The following is a 23226-nucleotide window of genomic DNA, read 5'->3' on the forward strand; positions in this document are numbered from 1 at the left end:
AAAAAATTTAATAAAATAATCAATAAGTTCCGGATTTTCTTAATTTCATCAACTTTTAGCTTTTGTAGAACTTTGGATAATAAGTCACCCACATCAGCAAAGGGATTATTTTTACTGACGAGTAACCCTTTATCAAGACCAAAAGCCACTCTAGGATAAGCGTTAATGAGATCGATAGATTGTAATGGATTTTAACCAAAATTAGAATAAGGTTTCTAGACATAAGGTTTAGTATCATTATATTTTGATTTCAATCTTTGCAAGAAAAAATAAAAGTGGTGCAACACTGCTATGTTGGAGAGGGGTAAATTAACTGTCAGTATACTTCATTCTCTCTATATATCTGTAGAGACAGTTAAAATTACCCCTTCCCAACATAGAAGTGTTGCACCACTTATTTCTTTTCTTGCAAATTTGAATAAATTTTTAAATATGAAGATTTTTATTCTATATTTAAGCTCTAACTTCTTGTTAACTTTATTGAGCTTTTACATCTGGTTTGGATTATTGTATAAGTATTTATAGAATATTTATATAATATTTATATTCTTTTTGAGTTTACATTTTTCTATCTGTAAACCAAATATTACCCTTCATATATATATATATATATATATATATATATATATATATGCAGTTTTGTTGGCTATTAGTTTCCCTCTATCTGACTTACATTAACTCTATAGAGAAAATTTTTAAAAAGTCAATACAATTCGTATATTTATCAATGTAAGAACAGGTGAGGTGCTCTTTAGTCTTAGTGGTCAACAGCAACAGAAGGATAACATGATCAACTGAATATGCAAATAAGGAGGCTTGAAAAGTTTTACGTGAGAGAGAGAGAGGGGGAGAGAGAGACAGAGAGGAGGGAGAGAGAGGGGGAGAGGGGGGAGAGAGAGGGGGGAGAGAGACAGAGAGAGAGATACATAAATAAAGATAGAAAAAGAAATCAGACACATTCAATATAAAAACAGTTATGACTCTGCAAAGAACGGACATATAAAAGGAAAAAGAGAGAGCGTTAAAGAGAGAAATTAATTATGTCATGTTTATTAGATTTATAAAAAAGAATGTGGTTACACATATACATTATGACCAGGGTAGGGGAGTCAGGGTTGAAGTTGGGAGTTGGAAAGGTTTGTATAGATCAGTCTTTTTTTTTTATTTATTGTTGATGAATCAAAAGTCAGGGTTTTTTTTTATAGCTAATTCACATCTTTTTGACAAATGTATCATAAGTTAGAAATTATAAGATAAAAGTGAGCCTTTAAGTTTTTTTTTTTTTTTTTTTCATTTTAAAGACGTTAACATTGAGATGGTAAAGACTTGTGTTGATTGTACTAAAAAACAATTGAATAAAAAAAAAGGTCATTCATTGAAACTTATAAATCAAATGACATCACTCATTGGGTTCATATAAAAAGTTCTGCTAACAAAGGCTAAAAAAAAAATTTCGAAAAACAAATAGAACGTTCATGTTTATGAAGACGGAAGAAGTTGATTATTAAAAAATAAGAAAAAATCCAATTGTTTTACTCAATTTCTTATTCAATTCAAAAGAAAGAACAATTGCAAGAGATTTTTTTTTTTTTTAACTTCCATGATTTCGAGTGCCAGACTGGACAGCAGTAAGAGTAAAAGACCCCACAACAAGATGGACTCTCTAAAGTTAGTGTAATCAAAGATGACAAGAAAATTAAAGAGAGGGAGAAAATAAGGGGGGGGTACGGGAGTAAATAAATTTCCAAAATAAATAAAATCCAACATGGAAGCTTGTTTTTCTTAACATATTTTCAGATAACCTTTTGTCATTCTTTCCTTGCTAAATGACTGGACGGCAGGGAAAGTAAAAAAACCCCTCAACAAGATGAACTCACTAAAGTTATTGTAAACAAAAATGACAAATTAACGAGAGGGGGGGGGGGAGATGAGCAAATAAATTTCCAAAGCAAAAAAAGTCCAACATGGAAGCTTGTTTTTCTTAACGCATTTTCAGATAACCTTTCATAATTCTTTCCTTGGCTCCTAACATGATCCGTTGAATGACTGATAACAAAAGAAGTTAGAGAACAAACAAACAAAAGTAAAAATAAAACTTAAAAAAAAAAGCATAAAAATGCAAAATATAACACGGCGCCTGGTATTCCCAAATGGTCCCTCATCTGCTACCAGGCTCCATGTTGCTTAACTTTGCTGATCTAATGAGAACCAGTGCATCAACGTGATTAATGCTGTACATATATATAGGACACAGGAGTGTGTAACTCTAAGTTAGTATTCTTATGTAACAAAAATGTCTTAAAAAAATGTGTCATGACAAAACTACTGACTGAAACTGTCGTTCTAGGATTTAACTCGCATCTTTATCCATGCCGATCAGTTTTTAGTTCTAACAGACCTCTACACTTACAGTCATCTTCTTAAAAATTAGCGCTTTAACTTCAGGCAACCGATCTGTTTCTCTAACATATTCTTGCTATGAAAACCGTCAAAATTACGCCAAATTAAAATCCAAGTCAGTGATGCTGCAAATCTGGCAACACAGAAGGCAATGGATCAATTTGATGGTGTCATGTGTTGCAGGAGTACATTACCAAAGCAACACTCACTCTAGGCCGGCAGTATAAAATTCACAAGCAATCCCCAGTCGCTGTTAGAGATGAGGTTAGGTTTTTACAGGTATTCCTTTCAGCTTTCATTAAGACAGAAAAAGAGAAAAAAATCTGTAGCGACACCAACTTTTAGATAAGTAAGATATCACCCTTCAACGATGTTGTGAAATGAGGTCAACTCGCAAATTGCGTGGTGAATAATTGGAAGATCTGCTTTAGAAAAACAGGAAGGAGAATATTGTGTTGTCCTAGCCCTACTTATTAGTGTTACATATTAGGGACCTACGTTACTAGTGATTAACTAGTGTGAATTTTGACAAGGGTCACATTTAGTGCATGTCAGAATGACCTTAATCTGCAAACAGAATCATTCCCAGAGACCGGTAACATGCAATTGAGACAGGAACAGAGGTCAAACGCTGTAGACGAAAGTCGAATGATGTCATTTAAAAAATTCTTTTTTGAGCAAGAGAAAACTAAGGCTTTAAGATCAGTTCTCTCCAGGAAGCCATGCGAATGAGACACGGCTAATAATCAACGCTCTGATCCCCATCTGGCATCAATTGTGATGGATGGCTCTCGTCTGGGTGAGGGTGAGGCCCCGTGTTTTGACAAGCTTCTGGGTTTGACCTTTACTCCTGATCTGAAATGGAACACGTACATCAAGTCTGTTGCCAAGGTCGCTGGAAAGATGGTGGGATCCTTCTACCGCTCCAGAAGATATCTCACTACTGATGCAATTCTCTATCTATATAAAAGCCAAGTACGTCCAAGGATGGAATACTGTTGCCATATCTGGGCAGGAGCTGCTAAAAAAAGCCTATCCTGCCTTGACAGAGTACAAAATAGACTTCGTGGCTTAGTGGGGGATGCCCTTTTCTCTACCCTGCAACCTCTCTCCCACAGAAGAGACGTTGCGAGCCTATCCTTGTTTTATCGTTATTTCCATGGCAGGTGCTCGTCTGAACTCCAATCCCTGGTCCCCCCTCGCCAATCTTTCACGAAAAACACCCGTCTAGCTGAATCCACTGTGAAAAATTTCCCCCACTCTATATCTGTGCCTAAATCAAAATGCGGATTCCATGAACAAAGCTTCTTTCTTAGAACTGCACGCCTGTGGAACTCTGTTCCGTCTGCATGTTTCCCACCGGACTACAACTTGGATGTCTTCAAGTCCAACGTTAACAAATTCCTAATGAACCGCCCCCTTAAGTAAACACTTCATCAAATCTCCACACTAACGTAATGTACTTGCAATAACCCTTATCCCTGAGTGACTTCCGGGCCTTGATAAGTGGTGATCACTGTGTAAAAAAAAAAATAAAATAAAATAATAATGTAGAATAATCTAAGGTGAATATCACTTCAATGTCTATTTTTTCTTCCGTTTTTTTTTACTTGGGAGTCACCACTTATCAAGGCCTTAAGGCTATTTAAGGATATGGGTTAATGAATGTAAGGTGGTAGTTTAGTAATCATTAATGGTGTAAATTGGGTAGAATTTGATTATTAATGGGGATGGCTAAACAAGAACTTGTTTACATTGGATTTGAAAGCTACCATGTTGTATTCAGCTGGGAAGCAGACCAGTGGAACAGTGTTCCACAGGCAGGCAGTTCTGGGAAAGAAGCTTGGTTCATGGAATCTGTGTTTAGATTTAGGCACAGATATAGAGTGGGCAAAATCGTATATAGTGGTTGTAGCTAGTCAAGTGTTTTTTGTGAAAGTTTAGCAAAGGGGAAACCATAGATTGGAGTTCAGTCGAGCACTTGCCATAAAAATAATAGAGCAGAGAAATTCGCAACATCTCTTCCGTGGGAAAGAGGTTGCAGGGAAAAGAAAAGGGCATCACCTACTCAGTTTCGAAGCCGTTAAGATCTGTCACTCATTTCTTAAGTTTAAAATAATAGTAGTCTCTCTCTATCTTCTATGTCCATTTCCTCTAAATAAAATCTTGAAGAAAACTCTGCAAACGTCTCCTTTATTACTTTCTTCATGAAAAGAAAAATTTGCAATGTAAAAAAGAGAAGCATAATAAAGGAAGTAAGAAGAAAGGACCCTAATATAAACCCTCATGTCTGTATAAAGAACTTTTATTTGCTCTTAAAATATTACATTCGATGAGGTAATGCTTTCTTCAATGTAAAAGTATTTTTGTTTCTCTCGACGGTTTTGCATATTAGAAAAAAGTATACAATATTCACAAGGTTCCCCATCTCTTTCTCTACCTCATTGGTGCAAACATACTGAGAAGCAGTTGAAGACCTGAGGGACTGCAATCAAAGACGGCCTGCTGGCACTATCAAGCCAGGACACAGCAAAATAATCTGTGAATGAATTATATATGCATAAAAATGTAAAATATGTTTGTTCATAATCGATAATCTAAAAAACTACTGAACCGATTGCCTCAACATTTTGCAATAGCAATTTTGTCTAATCCAAACGTGTTTTTATATATTTAAGATTAAAAAATATTACAATATTAAAAATACTTTTTTTTCAGCAAAAGTCGATAATTTTGAACACAAGAAAAATTTGTGTTTTTTTGTCATTTTTTTCTTAGCAATTGTTTTACTATTTTGCTTAACACGAATATTTTTTTTACAATCAAATAATATTAAAAATATTGCTATGTCTCGACAATACAGAAAATTAATGATTGTGACTTTACTATTAGTCACATGTGTAAAAAACTTTTACCATTTTCGTGGCTTTAGTTTACTTTTTTCACTAAACAAATTTGTTACGAGAATAAAACAAAAATTGTTACGGTAGGTCGTTGTTTCTTTTTTTATTTTCGTTATATTTTTTATCTGGTGATTTTATTATATTTACACGTTTTCTTCAGTATTTTTATTGAGTTGCGTTATGCTTTGATAATCAGCAATATTCAGCGAAAGCCGTGTCATATTTCAAACAAAGCCGAGCAGCCAGTTAGTTATGTCTGGTTCAAATTCTGCACAAGTACCGGTCAGTTTTTAATGTGTGGAAAATCCAACTCCCAAAAAAGGGGTACTCTGGATAGTATTAAAAAAAAAAAAAAAAAATGCCTCAGTCTAGAAGGATTTCTCCTCCACTAATCGAGGACAAAAATGGTGAAGTATAGTTCACCCTCTGTTTCTCTCCCGCTGTCTATCTCTCCATCCATCTCTTCCACTCTCTCCATCTCTCTTTGAGCCCGCTTCTCTCTCTCACTCCCTCTATACTCTTTCCTCCCTTTTTCTCTATTTTCCTCTCTAACCCTCACTAATCCTTCATCCTATTTTAGTCACCTAAATCACTTACAGCGAATAAGATATTGTCAAAACAGGAATAAATCCTATTTTAGTCACCTAAATTAATTATTGTGAATAAGATATTGTCAAAACATGGAACATCCTGTTTTAGTCACCTAAATTACTTACAGTAAGAATAGAAAGTTATTTAAAAATTACTGTTAATTAGAAAGCACCAGAAGGAACTGGTAAAACCTTTCTAATCAAATTGATTTTGGCAATAATTTGATCACAAAATGACATAACCTTAGCTCTTGCTTCATGCAGAATAGCTACAACCTTACTACCAGGTAGAAGAATTACTCATTCTGCTTTGAAATTACTATTAAGCATTCCATTTTTCAAAATTCCCATGTTCAATATCTCCAAAACATCCAGCATGGGAAAAGTATTGCAGAAATGCAAACTTATTGTTTGGGATAAATGCACAATGGCACACAAAAAAATCACTTGAGGCTCTTGATCGATCCTTGCAAGATTTGCGTGACAATGTCAGACCATTTGCGAATGCAGTCTTCAGCTTAAAATTCCAAGTGAGGTAGTCACATACAAGTCCATGGACATTATTGTGGAAGAAAATGAAGTGGTTGATTATCCAACAGAATTTTTGAATTCACTAGATTTCCCAGGAATACCATTGCATGTACTGCAATTGAAAATTGGCGTATAAATTATCATGTTGTGAAATATAAACCAACCCAAGCTTTGCAATGGCACATGGCTTGCAGTAAAAAAATTTATGAACAACATCACAGAAGCAACAATCTTGACAAGACCTTTCAAAGGTGAAGATATCTTCATTTCGTGCATTTCTATGATTCCAGCCGATACACCATTTCACTTTAGGAGATTGCAATTTCTAATTCGATTGTCGTTTGCAATCACCATCAACAAAGCTCAGAGACAATCTTTACAATTGTGTGGCTTACATCTACACACTGACTATTTCTCACATGAACAATTTATGTTGTGTCTTCAATGGTCAGCAAACCATAAAATCTCTATATCTGTTCAGAAAATGGAACAAAAAATTGTGTAATGGAAAATTAAACATAAACATGCATTTTCTCATTTTGCCTATATCGTCAAATTGAGCCACAGCAATGCGTGGCAGGATACAGTTAGTGTGTGTGTATAATATATTAAGTCGAGCATATTGGGAAGTAATACACAATATACCATTAGCATGTTCAGCGATACTCTTTTTTTTTTTTTTATTCCATTTTCACCCCAAACAAGGCAAATTGCCACTTTGGTGTAGGGGGGCTAATATCAGGGGCAACAACTACTGGGGTACTATGTAGGGATTTGGGCAGCAAGATGTCGGTTCATGTTACACTTGAACTTCTGCACGTCAGTACTGTTGGGGAAGCAGGGACCTGGAATGGAATTCCAAAGTCTAGCGGTTCTGGGGAAGAAACTATTGGAGTAAAAAGATCTTTTACATCTAGGGATCTCTACTGTGTGGGGGTGGGATTTAGCAGCCTGTCGGGTTTGTCGAGGGTGCTCACGTCGTGGGGGCACAAGTGATTGCAGTTCGTTAGAGCATTCACCACTAAAATACTTGTAGAAAAGGCAGAGGGATGCAACATTTCGTCGATGGGACAGAGGCTGAAGCTTAGATGCCAGTTCAGGGCCTATCAGGTTTGCAACTCTCTTTTGAACCTTGTCAAGGAGCAAGAGACTAGTAGCAGATGCACCAGCCCAGATGTGACAGCAATACTCCATACATGGGCGAATGGTGGCCTTATAGAGGTACAGGATGCTTTCGGGTGTTAGTAGTTGTCTAGCACGGTAGAGAGAGCCCACCTTTCTTGCAGCGGCCCTGGCAATGCCTTCAATGTAATTGTTCCAACTCATGTTTCCTATGAACGTTAGGCCAAGCAGTTTGAAAGATGTACTCTCAGATAAAGAGTCGTTGGCCATTGCTATAGGTGGTAGAGAGGGTTTCTTGTAATTATTGAATGAAACTAGTTTAGTCTTGGCGGCATTGAACGCGACCAACCACTTTTGTCTCCATTCCACCACAGATTGGAGGTCTTCCTCTAGTGTTTCTGCCATTTCTTTAGAAATGTGTTCATTCGTCTTCCTGTCGTGCCTGCCATAGAGTGTAGTGTCATCAGCATATATACCCATCTCAAAGGCAATTTTGTCGGGGAGGTCATTTATGAATATCAGGAACAATAGAGATCCAAGGATAGAACCCTGGGGCACCCCCGCATTTATATCATATTGTTTAGATGTACGACCATCGAGGACAACCTGGATTTTTCTCTTATCTAAGAAGGATTTAATTATATTACGTATTCTACCAGTGATACCGTATGATCTAATCTTCCTGAGGAGACCCTCATGCCATACCCTGTCAAAAGCCTTAGATATATCTAGAGCTACCGCTCTGCCCTCCCCCGCTTTGTCCAGTGAATGGTATATACGTTCAGAGATTACAGTTAGGATGTCTGCTGTGGAACGGGCTTGTCTAAATCCATATTGTTTGTCAGTCAGAAGTTTAGCATCTGTAAGGTGATGGACTAGAGCATGGTTAATTAAGGTCTCAAATATTTTGGCAAAAAGTGGGAGGAGGCTAATGGGGCGATAATTTGATGGGTCAGTCCTTTCGCCAGAATTCTTGAATACTGGTACTACAGAAGCAGTTTTCCAACAGCCCGGAAAGCAAGCTTCATTAAGGCATTTGTTGTAGAGTGTGGAGAGAACTGGAGCTACTTCGGCTGAGCACTTTTTAATAGCACAGCTGGGATGAGATCGGTTCCACATGCTTTTGAAGTGTCATGGTTTTTTATGATAGTATGCACCTGAGCAAGGGTGATCGTCTAGCGTGGCGTCTGTCCGCATAGGAAAGTCAGGTAGGGGGTGGTTGGAAGGGTCCAGTGTGGAGTTTGAGGCAAACCGACTGGCAAACAGGTTAGCCTTATCGGTTGCTGAGGAGACAACCTCGTGATTGTTGGTTAGTGGGGGAATTGTTGATTGCCCATTATTTACTACACTGTTGTAGATTTTCCAGAAGTTTCGAGTTCCTAGTTTTTGTGCTTCGATGCGCTTTTTAGTGGTTTCCGTAAATTCTCTCTTAGCTGTCGCTATTTCTTTCTTAACGTTATTTCTAGCTTCTATATACTTCAGTCTGTTTGAACTGGACTTATGTCAGTTAAACCTACGGTATGCATGCTGCTTTTGAGCAATGGCAGTTGCGCAAGTCGAAGTAAACCATTGGGGAGAGTGGGGCTTGCTATAAAACTTCCGCATGGGAATATGCGCTTCGATTGCAGTTTTGAACCAGTCAGTGGTCTCGTTTGCACATTGTTCAGCAGGGAGAGAAAAAATATTTCTCCATGGGGCATCTCTGATTAGTTCCCTGATGGCTTCCCAGTCAGCCTTTTTATAATATCTCATTGTTTTGAGCACTGGCTCTTCAGTTTTGGCTCTAGAGTTTAGGGCGATTTCAACCATTATCACTGAATGATCAGCGTTCCCAAGTGGGCTGTGGGCCTTCGTTATACAGTCATCGGGAACTGTGGTCAAAAACAGATCTAGAAGTGATGCGTGTTGTTCTTCCTGGTCAGGGAAACAGGTTGTAAACGTAACAATTTGTGATAGGGAGTGAGATATAGCAAAACTAGTGTTGTGCTGCCCGCTGCATCTGTGTAAGCAGAGAATCCAAGCCAGTTTTTGTGGTGGACATTAAAGTCACCAAATACATGCATTTGTGCGCTAGTGTCGAGGGACAGTGCCGTGTCTATGCTGTCGGAGACTTTGTTTATTATGGTGTAGTCCTGAGTCGAGGGAGAGCGGTAGAGAAAATAATAGTAGCTAATATGTGTTGCATGTTTAGTCTAAAGCACATAAAGACTATATCATCTGTTTCTAGGTTTGTTTCTCTAATCAGGGGGAGGGTATTTGTGTGGATAAATCGATCTTAGGTATTTGGACGATGTCAAAACCTCTTTAATTCACTACATACACAGCAGCTGCCATTTAGCATAATGGTTAGAAGCCTTGACTGTCATGCAGGCGGCCAGGTTTCGATCCTGGCTTGAGGTAGTTGCCTGTCTAGCCGCACTGATGAACTGTGATACAGCGAAACAGTACTGTATGTGGATGAGTATATATTATTGATAATGAAAATAAAAATGGAACAAATTGCAATATTTCTATCAGAAATCCTGGTTTCAATTTTTGATGGATCAATAAATATTGTAATTCACTCAATTTTTATTTTTTCTTTAATTTCTCTATCTTGAGTTTTTATTGATAAGTTTTAATTGTAAGATTATGTGTTCACAATTTTCACATGTTAATTTTATGCTTTTTGTTTTACTCTCATTGTCAGCCTTATCTTCACAAAAACACTATTTCAATTTTTTGTTCAGAATAATTGATTATGGACGATTTTCAATAATTCCATATTTGTGGAAGAAACACAGGCCTTGGAATGCAGACTTTTTTTTTTTACATCGGTACATCCACCTGACCAGGTCATGAGCATTCCCAAGTCATATTAGGTCAGAAGTGTTGGAGGCCCATATCTCACTGCCGTGCAACATGGCAGAGTAAACAGGAGTTCAAAAGCTTTTCCTTCCATTTTTCATGATTAGCATGTCAAATGAAAAAAAAAAACATTTTTTTTTTTTCATTTTTAATTAATACTAGCAGTTCAGTCCAGCTTTGCTCAGGCTCTATGTACTATTCATAACTTTATGTGCATATGAATATATATATTAAAATGTTTGACTCATGTCCAGGTAACCTACATCTAAAATTTCAAGTGTCTAGACCCAAAATTGGCAGAGGAGTTTGGTAAAGTCTGCAAAGGTCAACTCTTTCAACTTTGACCTCTTGGCAGCCAAAGTTTTGCCCTAAAACGGATTTAAAAGCTTGCTGCATGTCTGAATACTTTTTATGTAAAATTTCAAATGTTTAGACCAAAAATTAGCTGAGTAGTTTGCTAGAGACCGCCAAGATCAAATCTTTTTAACTTTGACCCCTTGGCAACCAAATTTTAGGCTAAAAACTGATTAAAAAGCTTGCCCTATGTCTGAATACACTTTATGTAAAATTTTAAATGTTTAGACCAATAATTGGCTGAGTAATTTGGTAGAGACCACAAATGTCAGATTTTTTAAAAATTTGACCCAAATTTTAACCCCTTACCATTTATTGTTTTGGGCTCAAATAAAATTAAAAGGATTGATCCATGTCCAAGTAACCTACATCTAAAATTTCAAGTGCTTAGCCCTAAAATTGGCAGAGGAGTTTGGTAGAGTTTTCAAAGGTCAAATCGTTGAACTTTGACCCCTTGACGGCCAAATTTCTGGCCGAAAATCAATGAAGAGGACTTTCCCAAAATCTCAATACCTTTTATGTCAAATCTCGAGTCTGTAGACTGACAATCGACAGAGAAGTTTGGTAGGGAAATATATGCACACACACACACACAGACAATTTTACTTTTATAGATGTATAGATTTATGATTTGTGCTTTCCTTGCAAAAAATTGGGGAAAATTTAATACCTGGAGCTTTTTACAAATAAAAAAAAATAAAAAAGAAACCCTAAAAACCTATGAATGATAAAAAAAAACTTGAGGATATGATATCAATTAATGTTATGAATTTAAATGAACAATGCAACGTTTGTTGGCAACTTTTTGATTTTCATTTTCTTTCGTTGACTAGAGATTATTCTAAATGATTCGGATTTGGGACTTTTGGGATCAACTCTTAGTTACTGTTACTCTCAGCTCCACTCTGACCCGGAACACACTTCAGTAAAGTGTTCGCTTCCACCCAACCTTATATGAACATGCATTTTTCTCCAAACAAAAACCATAACTCCAGCTAAAAAACAATTAAGAAAACTTTATTTTTCTTAATTGTGGTTAAAATGGTACTCGTTTTATTAAGTTGAATACCAGACTTGCTAAATGAGATTTTTGCCTGACCAAATGAAAATATGAGTTCCATCAGCAAAATCTTTTAGTTAAAAGCACTAAGAGCCCACCTTGCCAAGAGAAGCACATCAGCCCAGATGACTGACAGCCCTTAGAAAAATCATCTCCTCAAATGTTCAGTTCTGGTTGACTGCCTCACACTTAGAAGACTGGCTCTGACTACCTCGTGTTTCTATCACCTGGATTCTTTTTAATTTTGACTGGATTTCTGCCTTTGTCAGTGGTCACTATTCAACCACCCAGCAGTTGATTACTTAAAATATCTACTGGAGATAACGGCTAGACAGTGTTTGTTCAGTGCTCCTGTACAGATAATCTCAGACATTTGTTTCCTCAAATAAGTTTGTCTCAGCATGATTCCCGTTCAATGATACTAATTTTATTTCAAACAACCAGACTCTCCCTGCCCTCCACCATTTTCCTTTGGCCGAGCATTCATCACCAGCAACATCTGTCATTCGTATGCGCAACTAAAACATACAGCTTAATGCATATTTACCCTAATTTTACAATTTGGAAGCTAACGCTAACAACATCGTTAGACGGCAAAAAAATCTATATTTCTCATCCCTTTTCTTCTGTTTACTCTATTTCCCAACCTTGTGAAGTATTCAACGACGATTGTGAAGTCCCCCCCCCCACCTCATAACTGCATCAAGTAAAGTAGCTCCAATTTGAAAAGTGTGGAGACACACGTTATTTTGTGTTCAGTTTATGTCACTAAATATTCTTACATGTTCATCGCTCTCATTGGATAAATTAAGTCACATGGTGATAGATTTTTTTTTTTTTTTAGTAAGAATTTCAGTTTAAAAATCAAAAACCATTTCATCAAAACTTTTGGATGAGTCCGAAGTTGCCGTCTAACAATGTTGTCAGATAAGGTTAGCTTCCAAATTGTTTGACTAACAATTGAAAGATCGGCTTAAGAAAGATATACATCTAATATCCTGGCATTTTTCTTCCCCCTTTTAGTTGGGGTTTTTAGGGGGGGGGGGTACTGCATATCAACTCTTTTTGAGGTACTTAATGCCAAACGCTGGCATTTTGGTAAAAGTTTTTATGCTTCAGGTCCTTTATATCTTCAGCTATTTATTCATGTGCTTGATTTGATTTCGTTGTTTTGTAGAGGACAATTGTTTTTGCTTCTGCGTTTGCAAAACATGATTGAGTTTTGCAAAGTTAAAACCCCGATTTGAGATGAATTATGTTACAATGTTAAACATTTGAGATGAATTATGTTACAATGTTAAACATTTTAACAAGACGTTACCTTAAATTGCTTTGGTATTTAAGAACAAATTTTTAATAAATACATTTTGAAAAAACATTTTTTTTTATCTCACAGAAACTAGTATATGCAATTTAACAACTAAAATAAAATACAAATTCAATAATGATAAAAAAAATGCATATCAAAAACTAAGAAGATGTTAAATTTGGCGAGTTTTTTTTTTTTTTTGAGGAGTGCAGGGGGGGGGTTCTTTAATTACATACATACTCATTATATATAATCTATGTTATTATATATACACATATATATATATATACATATACATATATGTAAAAAAGGCAGATATTCATTGTCTGTCTGCGATTAGAATCTTATGAATAAACTATTCAACTAACGCTGACAATTCCTTTTATTCTAAGACACCAAAATTAGTTGCAATGGTAAATAGGTTACTTTACTTTCTAACAATGAAAAAGATTTTTAAGAAAGCATTTAAAAAAGTAACACGAACTACAAAAAAAATAAATTGCCCCAAATCAGAAATGTTTTTATTTTTGTAATTTGAAAAGCAACTTAGTCATCAAACTACAAAAGAAAAAGAAAAGAAAAAACTTAGGAAATGAAAAAAAAAAATTAGAAAATGATAAAAAAAATAAAAAAACTTAGAAAATGATTAAAAAAAATAGAAAACTTAAAAAATGATTAAAAAAAATAGAAAACTTAAAAAATGATTAAAAAAAATAGAAAACTTAAAAAATGATTAAAAAAAATAGAAAACTTAAAAAATGATTAAAAAAAATAGAAAACTTAAAAAATGATTAAAAAAAATAGAAAACTTAAAAAATGATTAAAAAAAATAGAAAACTTAAAAAATGATTAAAAAAAATAGAAAACTTAAAAAATGATTTAAAAAAATAGAGAACTTAAAAAATGATTTAAAAAAAATAGAGAACTTAAAAAATGATTAAAAAAAAATAGAAAACTTAAAAAATGATTAAAAAAAATAGAAAACTTAAAAAATGATTTTAAAAAATAGAGAACTTAAAAAATGATTTTAAAAAATAGAGAACTTAAAAAATGATTTTAAAAAATAGAGAACTTAAAAAATGATTAAAAAAAAATAGTGAACTTAGAAAATGATTAAAAAAAAAATAGAAAACTTAGAAAATGATTAAAAAAAAAATAGAAAACTTAGAAAATGATTAAAAAAAATAGAAAACTTAGAAAATGAATAAAAAAAAAAAAAATGTGTCATAACAAATTGAATTATAAAAATTTTTTGTCATGACTTTTTGCAAAATTTCTGTGTCTTCAGTTTTTTGTTTTTTTTTTAGGACAGGAGAATTTAAGCCAATTTAAAAAATAGCAGCATTCACCTCAAGTGGGTTGTATGGCACAATGGTAAGGAATTCTCATTTAAAAGTCTTATAAAACCTGATTACACCAGCTCTTCGCTTAAATCAAACTGACAGTTTGTTGACAAAAAAGCAAAGACAGCCAGATTGAAAAGGGTTAGATCGATGTTGATCGACACAGGCTTTTGAAAAGGTTAAAATTCAAAACAATCTGTTGTAATATAATAATATATAGTCATGTATCTCTTTATCTCGGTCATGTTTTTCGACAAGGGAAGAATTGTAAATCAATCGGGATCAGGTTGTCGTCGGCAACAGCTCGCAAAAAGTCGGATTCTTGACTTTCTGGAATTAAAATGCTCATTCAACTGTTAAAATAAAACAATTTTTATAAGAAAATGAGTCTGTCACTCATTTCATACAGCATTCAGTTCCAGCACAGCAGTCATGCTAGTAAATATGTCGACAGAGAACTGCAGGACATACTTACCAACAGACGTGACTTCATCTAAAGGGGATGGGCCTATAATTTTATCATGTTTAACACGCAGGAAGCTGGTTGCTGTACCCAGGACATAACAACCATTCTAGAGATGTCCCTACAAAACGGACACACCAAGATACTCTCCCCAGTAAATAATCAGGTAATCGTTGAACTAGCTTCCCTCGAAGGAGAATGTATCCAGGGAATATCAAAGTAAGAAGCAGACCCAAGTCACATGTATATTCCATCAGGGGAGATGATGGAAGTTTTTGCAGTTTCTGCAGGTAGGTGTCAATATCTTACATACAGCACCTGGTATTCCCAAATTGGTTACCCATTTGGTACTGACCAGGCTTAATGTTGCTTAACTTTGGGAATCAAATGAGAATCAGTGTGTCAACATGATTATAATGTATGCCATTTTAACTCAAAGTCTTTGGATCTGAATGTAATCTATCAGTGTCAAGCCATGTTTCGTTAACACAGATCGAATGGTGCAGAATGAAAAATATAGATGAAAATCTCACAATGAGTTTATGAAAATCTTAGCTTCAACAGAAAACATTTTTTGTTCAAATTAACAACGTATATCTACATTTAAAAGTAGATAAAGATTGTTTGCTACTCCCCCACCCCCAAGTGACATTCTACTTTTTAGATGATCAGACGATTTTAGAATTAGAATCAGTAACGGTTTCAGAATCAGGAATTTAAAACAGAATCGGTAATTGTATTGGAATCAGGAAAAAAATGCGGAACTGCCCTATCACCAGCATAATTACTTGAAAATTATTTATCTTGAGTAGATGAGTTTTAATTTTCATCTGTAATATAAATGTCTGTTTAAATGTATGTATGTATGTTTACCTAAAACTTTTGACAGAGGGGACGGATTTTCACAAGATCAATATCGTTTTGAAACTCGGACGACAAATATCAAAAGATTGGCTAAAAACATTAATTCCTTCACCCTCACTCAACTGAGACACTTTTTTCGCTGATATTTTCGAAAGTCATCCCCTCTTTTCGATTGACTAGCCTTAATTTAAAGCTTCACCACTTCCAGTTTGGCGATGGACGCAACGGCAAAGATGTCACTTTTTTTTTTTTTTTACATTTTTTTCCTCCTTCACGGTACTGGTTCAAACCTGCCTGCCTACTACCACTTTATTTTTTTTTTTGCTCAACACACACCTCCAAACACTCGGGCAATGCCGAGCACCCAGGCTAGTAATATATACTTCTGCTATTCAAAGATTATAATACTTAGATCCTCGTCGATAAGGTTCTGTATTTTTAAGAAATGACCATTCTATAGAGCATGGAAGACACCAGATGTATTTTAAAATGAAAAGTTGGATTAGTGCACCCACCATTGTTGAAGAGATGAATATGCAAAGAAAGATTTTTGATGCCATAGACCCGATATAAATAAATGTATTATCATTTTTGATTTTACAGCACATTTAGAAACTGTTTTATGCAATCATTATTTAAAGGGCAATTATTTTTTACTATACAATTGATAGTTGTGTCTAGTGACGTTTCTGTATTTTCCGAGTTCGGCAAGATACACCTGAAGAAGGTCGGAGGTTATATCGACCGAAACGTTGTGAAAAATCACACTCAAGATGAGAACAGTAGTCCGATGAATAATAATACAGATGTGTCTAGTGTATTAAATTTCTTACCAGTTTTGAATTTTTCAATCTTATTATAGCACCTTATTCAACAAGTATTATGGCTGGCATATAGATGTCGGCACTAATAAAAAAAATGTCCATATGAATTTTTTTTTTTTTTTTTAGAAGAAAGGATGTTTGGCACTCATTTCATACACTAGAACAGTGGTCCTGTCAGTAATGATGCTGACAGAGAACTAAAAAAATATAAATTAGGGACTGTAAAGTACGATATCCTTATAGTATTTTTATTTTTTGCATTTTAACAAGACTAAGTGCCAAATAATGTAGGGGCTACTATTTGGGGAATATTGCAGGGATACTATGTAGGGAGTTGAGCAGCAAGCAGTCTGTTTACATTACACTTGAACTTCTGCATGTCAGCACAGTTAGGAAAGCAGGAACCCAGAAGGGAATTCCAAAGTCTAGCAGTCTGTCACCTGTGTAGGGGTGGGATTTTGCTGCTTGTTGGGTTTGTTTAGGGTATTTACATCGAGAGAGGTACAAAGGCTTGTAGTTCGCTGGAGCACCTACCATTAAAATACTTGTAAATTAGGCAGAGGGATGCAACGTAGTCTGAGTGCGAAATCTACATCATCCAAAATCTAATTGTTTTAGTTTACGAATTTTTTTTTTTTTTTTTTTTTTTTTTACACAGTGATCACCACTTATCAAGGCCCGGAAGCCACTCATGGATAAGGGTTATTGTAAGTACATCACGTTAGTGAGGAGATCTTATGAAGTGTTTAATTAGGGGGGCGGTTCATTAGGAATTTGTTAACATTAGACTTGAAGACATCCAAGTTGTAGTCCGGAGGGAAGCAGGCAGACGGAACAGAGTTCCACAGGCGTGCAGTTCTAATACTAATCAACCAGGTTATCTTGCGTTGTGCAATCAATGAAAATAGCAAAAGATGAAAGTAAAAGAACAATGAAAATCTCACCTTAACTTTCGATGAGATCTCTGCGACTTTGAGGTTTGCAGCATTTTGTACAATCGGCGTAATCAGTCCGTTTGGTGTGGCCACAGCAATTGAGATGTCAATATTATCGGACAGGACTGGAGTGTCTCCTTGAACAGTGGCATTCATCTGAGGCACTCTCTGCAAAAAAACAGAACAAGAATCTCTATATTAAGACAAATTCATGCGTGTGTACGTGTTTCTCATGTCAGCGTAACTTTGATGATCACTAAGGCTATGACAACAGCATATTCTTTTCATTGTTTTGATTCTCAGGTATATATCCATTGATATCTCATATGTTTTTATGTAGAGTGATGTGATTCTCGGTGGATTGTGTTTTTGCCGGATATATACTCAAGAGTGAAAATAATGAAATGCTGTTGTCATAGTCCTAGTTATTACATATTGAATTATTATCTTTAATTTAATATTAGAAGGGCTACCCAGCATTGCCAGGAGAAAAAAAAAATGGAACGTATTTCTATTAAAAATTCCACCTCTCTCTTCTACCTCCCTCTCCCCACCTCCTACATTCAACCCATTCCTCTCTCTAGACACACACACTTCCTTATATAGATTCCTAGAGAAATTAGTCAGCACAGGTGAATTAACTCATTGGAAAACTCAGTTACTTCCCTTTAGTTAGTGATTGGAAAACAACACCCACACCAACAAAATCCGTGCTAGTTTAGCGTTAATTTATATTTTAAAATAAATTTTAGGTTTTATTCATTCTCGGCAATGCTGATCAAGAATATACAAATTTTGTAGATCTTTGTCTTGTAGGTTTTGACTTTTAGCTAGGCACACGCACACACCTGCCTTTTATATAATAGAAGCTGAATCAAATATTTATTGAAATCAAAAATGCAATATCTTAAAATAAAACATTTAAAAAAACAAAAAAAAAAACATCTTTAATTAATTTGAGAAATTAAATCTACCAGAATGCATTTCAGATACTTAAGTGCTTTCCTATCATTTAGCTTGCACACTGGATCACTAGCATGCAGCCAGTTTTCTCCTCATCCTACACATGATACTTAAATTCTCACTCACACTCTTTGGTAGCATTCCTGTTTCGATTGTAAACATAACAATCTGCTGAAATAAATGTTTCTACTCTTCCCTCCTCCACAGATACACGACATACACTTTTTCATTTCTTTGTTCGATCGATCATTAATGATAAGTAAATCTAGTTTTTTCCAATATTAATTAGATTTTCACAACGATTTGGTTGAATTAATTAAAATTTAACTGTCAAAATCTTATTTAAAAAAAATAATCCTATTTAAAAATAATCTGATTTAAAAAAAATAATCTGATTTAAAAAAAAATAATCCTATTTAAAAAAAATAATCCTATTTAAAAAAATAATCCTATTTAAAAAAATAATCCTATTTAAAAAAAATAATCTTATTTAAAAAAAATAATCCTATTTAAAAAAAAAATCTTATTTAAAAAAATAATCTTATTTAAAAAAATAATCCTATTTAAAAAATAATCTTATTTAAAAAAATAATCTTATTTAAAAAAAATAATCCTATTTAAAAAAATAATCCTATTTAAAAAAATAATCCTATTTAAAAAAATAATCCTATTTAAAAAAAAATCCTATTTAAAAAAAAATCCTATTTAAAAAAAAAATCTTATTTAAAAAAAATCTTATTTTAAAAAAAATCCTATTTAAAAAAAAATCCTATTTAAAAAAAAAATCTTATTTAAAAAAAATCTTATTTTAAAAAAAATATTTTTTCATATTTCTCTTTGTTTGCCTGTTTAACTTTTTGGGGAGAAACTACTGGACCGATCTGGTTGAAATTTGTTATGCAATGAATTAAATATTATGATATTCATTTGATGCACAGAGATTAATAATGATTAATAATGATTAGTATTTTATGCAAAAATGAGCACAACTTTAATCAAATTGGCATAAAGCATTCATTCAAGTCTTTTTGGCATCTAGGAACCTCTTTAGTGACGGGGTTGGATTTTGCTGATTGTCAGGTCAGTTGAAGCTATTTACATCAAAGGGATACAAATGCTATGAGTTTGACTCCGAGCACATTCCATTACTTTTACAAGGATGCAAAATTGCAACAATAGAAAAGGGGTTAGAATTTGAATGATAGCATGAAATCTTTTAGGTTAGAAACTTGGGGGGGGGGGGCCTGTCTGAGAAGGAAAGACTAGTAGAAGATGCACCAGCCCAGATGCGGCAACAATACTTCATGCATGGATGAATCATGGTTTTGTAGAGATATTGTGAGATGCGAGTAGTTTTCTAGCACGATAAAGAGAGCTTAACTCCTTTGCAGCAGCCTTAGCAATGTCTTCAATATATGTTCCAATTCATGTTGCCTGCGAATGTTAAGCTAAGGAGTTTGAACAAAGAGTTTCCAGGTAGCATATTAATAAAGAAAAAAGACAGGATTCATCTTAAGACTTACAGTTAATGTCATGTTAGATTCATTTAGTAATTATATAAACTGCTTTGGATTTGAACTCATTATGGCTGCTTCCATAATCTATGACAGTATCCATTAAACCAATCACATAACTCCTCTGTTGTTAATGTTCATGAAAATACGATGAAATCAATGTAAGTTAATGTAACTCACCTGTAAAGCTAAAGCAGCTGCTTTGATTATAAAATCATTCATGGACACTTTGACATCTCCTGTAGCTGTAACAGAACAAAAAATATATAAATGAAATCAGAATAACATTTTGAAACAATAAACCAGACACATACAATACAGGAATCTATGTCAAAACATAAACGAGTGCTACCAAATCAGGCTGTCTAACGATGTTGGCTACCTGACTTAAAATGCACTAAACATTAATGTTGATATTTTTTTTCTTTGCCAAAGTTTGCAAAACTTCATAAAATGTTTGAAAAGATTGAAAAAAAGATATATAATTTTAAAAGTTAGTTTTAAATTTTCTGTGAATTTTCTGAAAAAGGTTCCTCACACTCTAAAACCATAAACTGTTACTGGTTATAAACGAACGATGCAAATTAGAAGGGAGGTAACTCTGACCATAATAACAGACTAAAATTCTACCGTATAAAAATGTAGTTAACTTCTTTGATTGTGATGTAATGGAATAACCTAACATCCCTTCATAGATGAAACGAACTATGTATATATTGACCCTCTCACGTGACTGAGGCAGAAGGAAAAAAGACAGGAAGAGAATAAGAAAAGATGTCGAGTAACTCTTATGTTACATGTATTCCCTTGTAAGTAAACCTCTTTGTCTTTCACCCATAACCCTGTGTTTCTTGCTGTATTCTTATTTAAAGTAAGGATATAACAGATTATCCCAAGCATTCACAGGATAGGCATTCTGAACATTTTTTTTTACAATCCAATTTGTACTATCAGTAAAACTGAATTTTTTTTTCAACCAATCTATATATATATATATATATATATATATATATATATATATATATATATATATTGCTATATAACGAGGAGATGAATGACATTATTTTCAATACAAGAGAGGAATGGGCTGCAGGAAGGTGAAAAAGATAGCATGATGGATATGAAAAAGGGAAAAAGGGACAGATTAAGAGAGACAGACAGATAGGAGTTTTAATATAAACATGTTACATACATAACCTGTTTTATTTTGATATTTTATGGCCCTGAGCAACGGCAAGTAGCCCTGCTTGTATCTAAATATAAGTCACTATTTTTTTTTAACAATTGTAATACGTTTTATTTACAATTTACAAAATATAAAACAAATACTTTTTTCACTAGTTTATTTCTGTACTAATTTCAAAATTTAAAATTGAAATGGATACAAAGAAAAAAATAACTTTTTTTTTCTAATGAGTGTAAAGGATTTCAATTGAAAGTAAAATTGTTTTTACAAAATTAATGCTAGATTTTTTTTCATTCAATTCTTTACAAAATTAATGCTAGATTTTTTTCATTCAATTCTTTACAAAATTAATGCTAGATTTTTTTTCATTCAATTCTTTACAAAATTAATGCTAGATTTTTTTTCATTCAATTCTTTACAAAATTAATGCTAGATTTTTTTTCATTCAATTCTTTACAAAATTAATGCTAGATTTTTTTTCATTCAATTCTTTACAAAATTAATGCTAGATTTTTTTTCATTCAATTCTTTACAAAATTAATGCTAGATTTTTTTTTCATTCAATTCTTTACAAAACTAATGCTAGATTTTTTTTCATTCAATTCTTTACAAAATTAATGCTAGATTTTTTTCATTCAATTCTTTACAAAATTAATGCTAGATTTTTTTCCATTCAATTCTTTACAAAATTAATTCTAGATTTTTTTCATTCAATTCTTTACAAAATTAATGCTAGATTTTTTTTCATTCAATTCTTTACAAAATTAATGCTAGATTTTTTTTCATTCAATTCTTTACAAAATTAATGCTAGATTTTTTTTCATTCAATTCTTTACAAAATTAATGCTAGATTTTTTCATTCAATTCTTTTCAAAATTAATGCTAGATTTTTTTTCATTCAATTCTTTACAAAACTAATGCTAGATTTTTTTCATTCAATTCTTTACAAAACTAATGCTAGATTTTTTTCATTCAATTCTTTACAAAACTAATGCCAGATCTTTTTTCATTCAATTCTTTACAAAACTAATGCTAGATTTTTTTTCATTCAATTCTTTACAAAATTAATGCTAGATTTTTTTTCATTCAATTCTTTACAAAATTAATGCTAGATTTTTTTCATTCAATTCTTTACAAAATTAATGCTAGATTTTTTTCATTCAATTCTTTACAAAATTAATTCTAGATTTTTTTCATTCAATTCTTTACAAAATTAATGCTAGATTTTTTTTCATTCAATTCTTTACAAAATTAATGCTAGATTTTTTTTCATTCAATTCTTTACAAAATTAATGCTAGATTTTTTTCATTCAATTCTTTACAAAACTAATGCTAGATTTTTTTCATTCAATTCTTTACAAAACTAATGCCAGATCTTTTTTCATTCAATTCTTTACAAAACTAATGCTAGATTTTTTTTCATTCAATTCTTTACAAAATTAATGCTAGATTTTTTTTCATTCAATTCTTTACAAAATTAATGCTAGATTTTTTTTTCATTCAATTCTTTCCAATTTTAATGCTAGATTTTTTTTTCATTCAATTCTTTACAAAATGCTAGATTTTTTTTTCATTCAATTCTTTACAAAATGCTAGATTTTTTTTTCATTCAATTCTTTACAAAATTAATGCTAGATTTTTTTTTCATTTAATTCTTTACAAAATTAATGCTAGATTTTTTTTCATTCAATTCTTTACAAAACTAATGCTAGATTTTTTTCATTCAATTCTTTACAAAACTAATGCTAGATTTTTTTCATTCAATTCTTTACAAAACTAATGCCAGATCTTTTTTCATTCTATTCTTTACAAAACTAATGCTAGATTTTTTTTCATTCAATTCTTTACAAAATTAATGCTAGATTTTTTTTCATTCAATTCTTTACAAAATTAATGCTAGATTTTTTTCATTCAATTCTTTACAAAATTAATGCTAGATTTTTTTCATTCAATTCTTTACAAAATTAATTCTAGATTTTTTTCATTCAATTCTTTACAAAATTAATGCTAGATTTTTT

General features: G+C 33.1%; 1 protein-coding gene across 2 annotated transcripts in view; it reads right to left on the reverse strand.

Moving 5' to 3' along the window:
• LOC145293306 (pyruvate dehydrogenase protein X component-like) overlaps positions 1-23226 on the reverse strand; it is a 104787-nt gene that overhangs the window by 12966 nt on the left and 68595 nt on the right. For both annotated transcript variants that reach the window (XM_080139948.1, XM_080139949.1), the window contains 2 exons: positions 20203-20267; positions 17555-17713 (listed from right to left, as the gene is read on the reverse strand). In XM_080139948.1, the coding sequence (XP_079996074.1) occupies positions 17555-17713; positions 20203-20267 (224 nt within the window). The remainder of the gene's footprint in view (positions 1-17554; positions 17714-20202; positions 20268-23226) is intronic.

This window comes from Euprymna scolopes, chromosome 14, assembly GCF_053919585.1.
Source record: "Euprymna scolopes isolate OS-2025 chromosome 14, ASM5391958v1, whole genome shotgun sequence".
Taxonomy (NCBI): Eukaryota; Metazoa; Mollusca; class Cephalopoda; order Sepiida; family Sepiolidae; genus Euprymna; species Euprymna scolopes.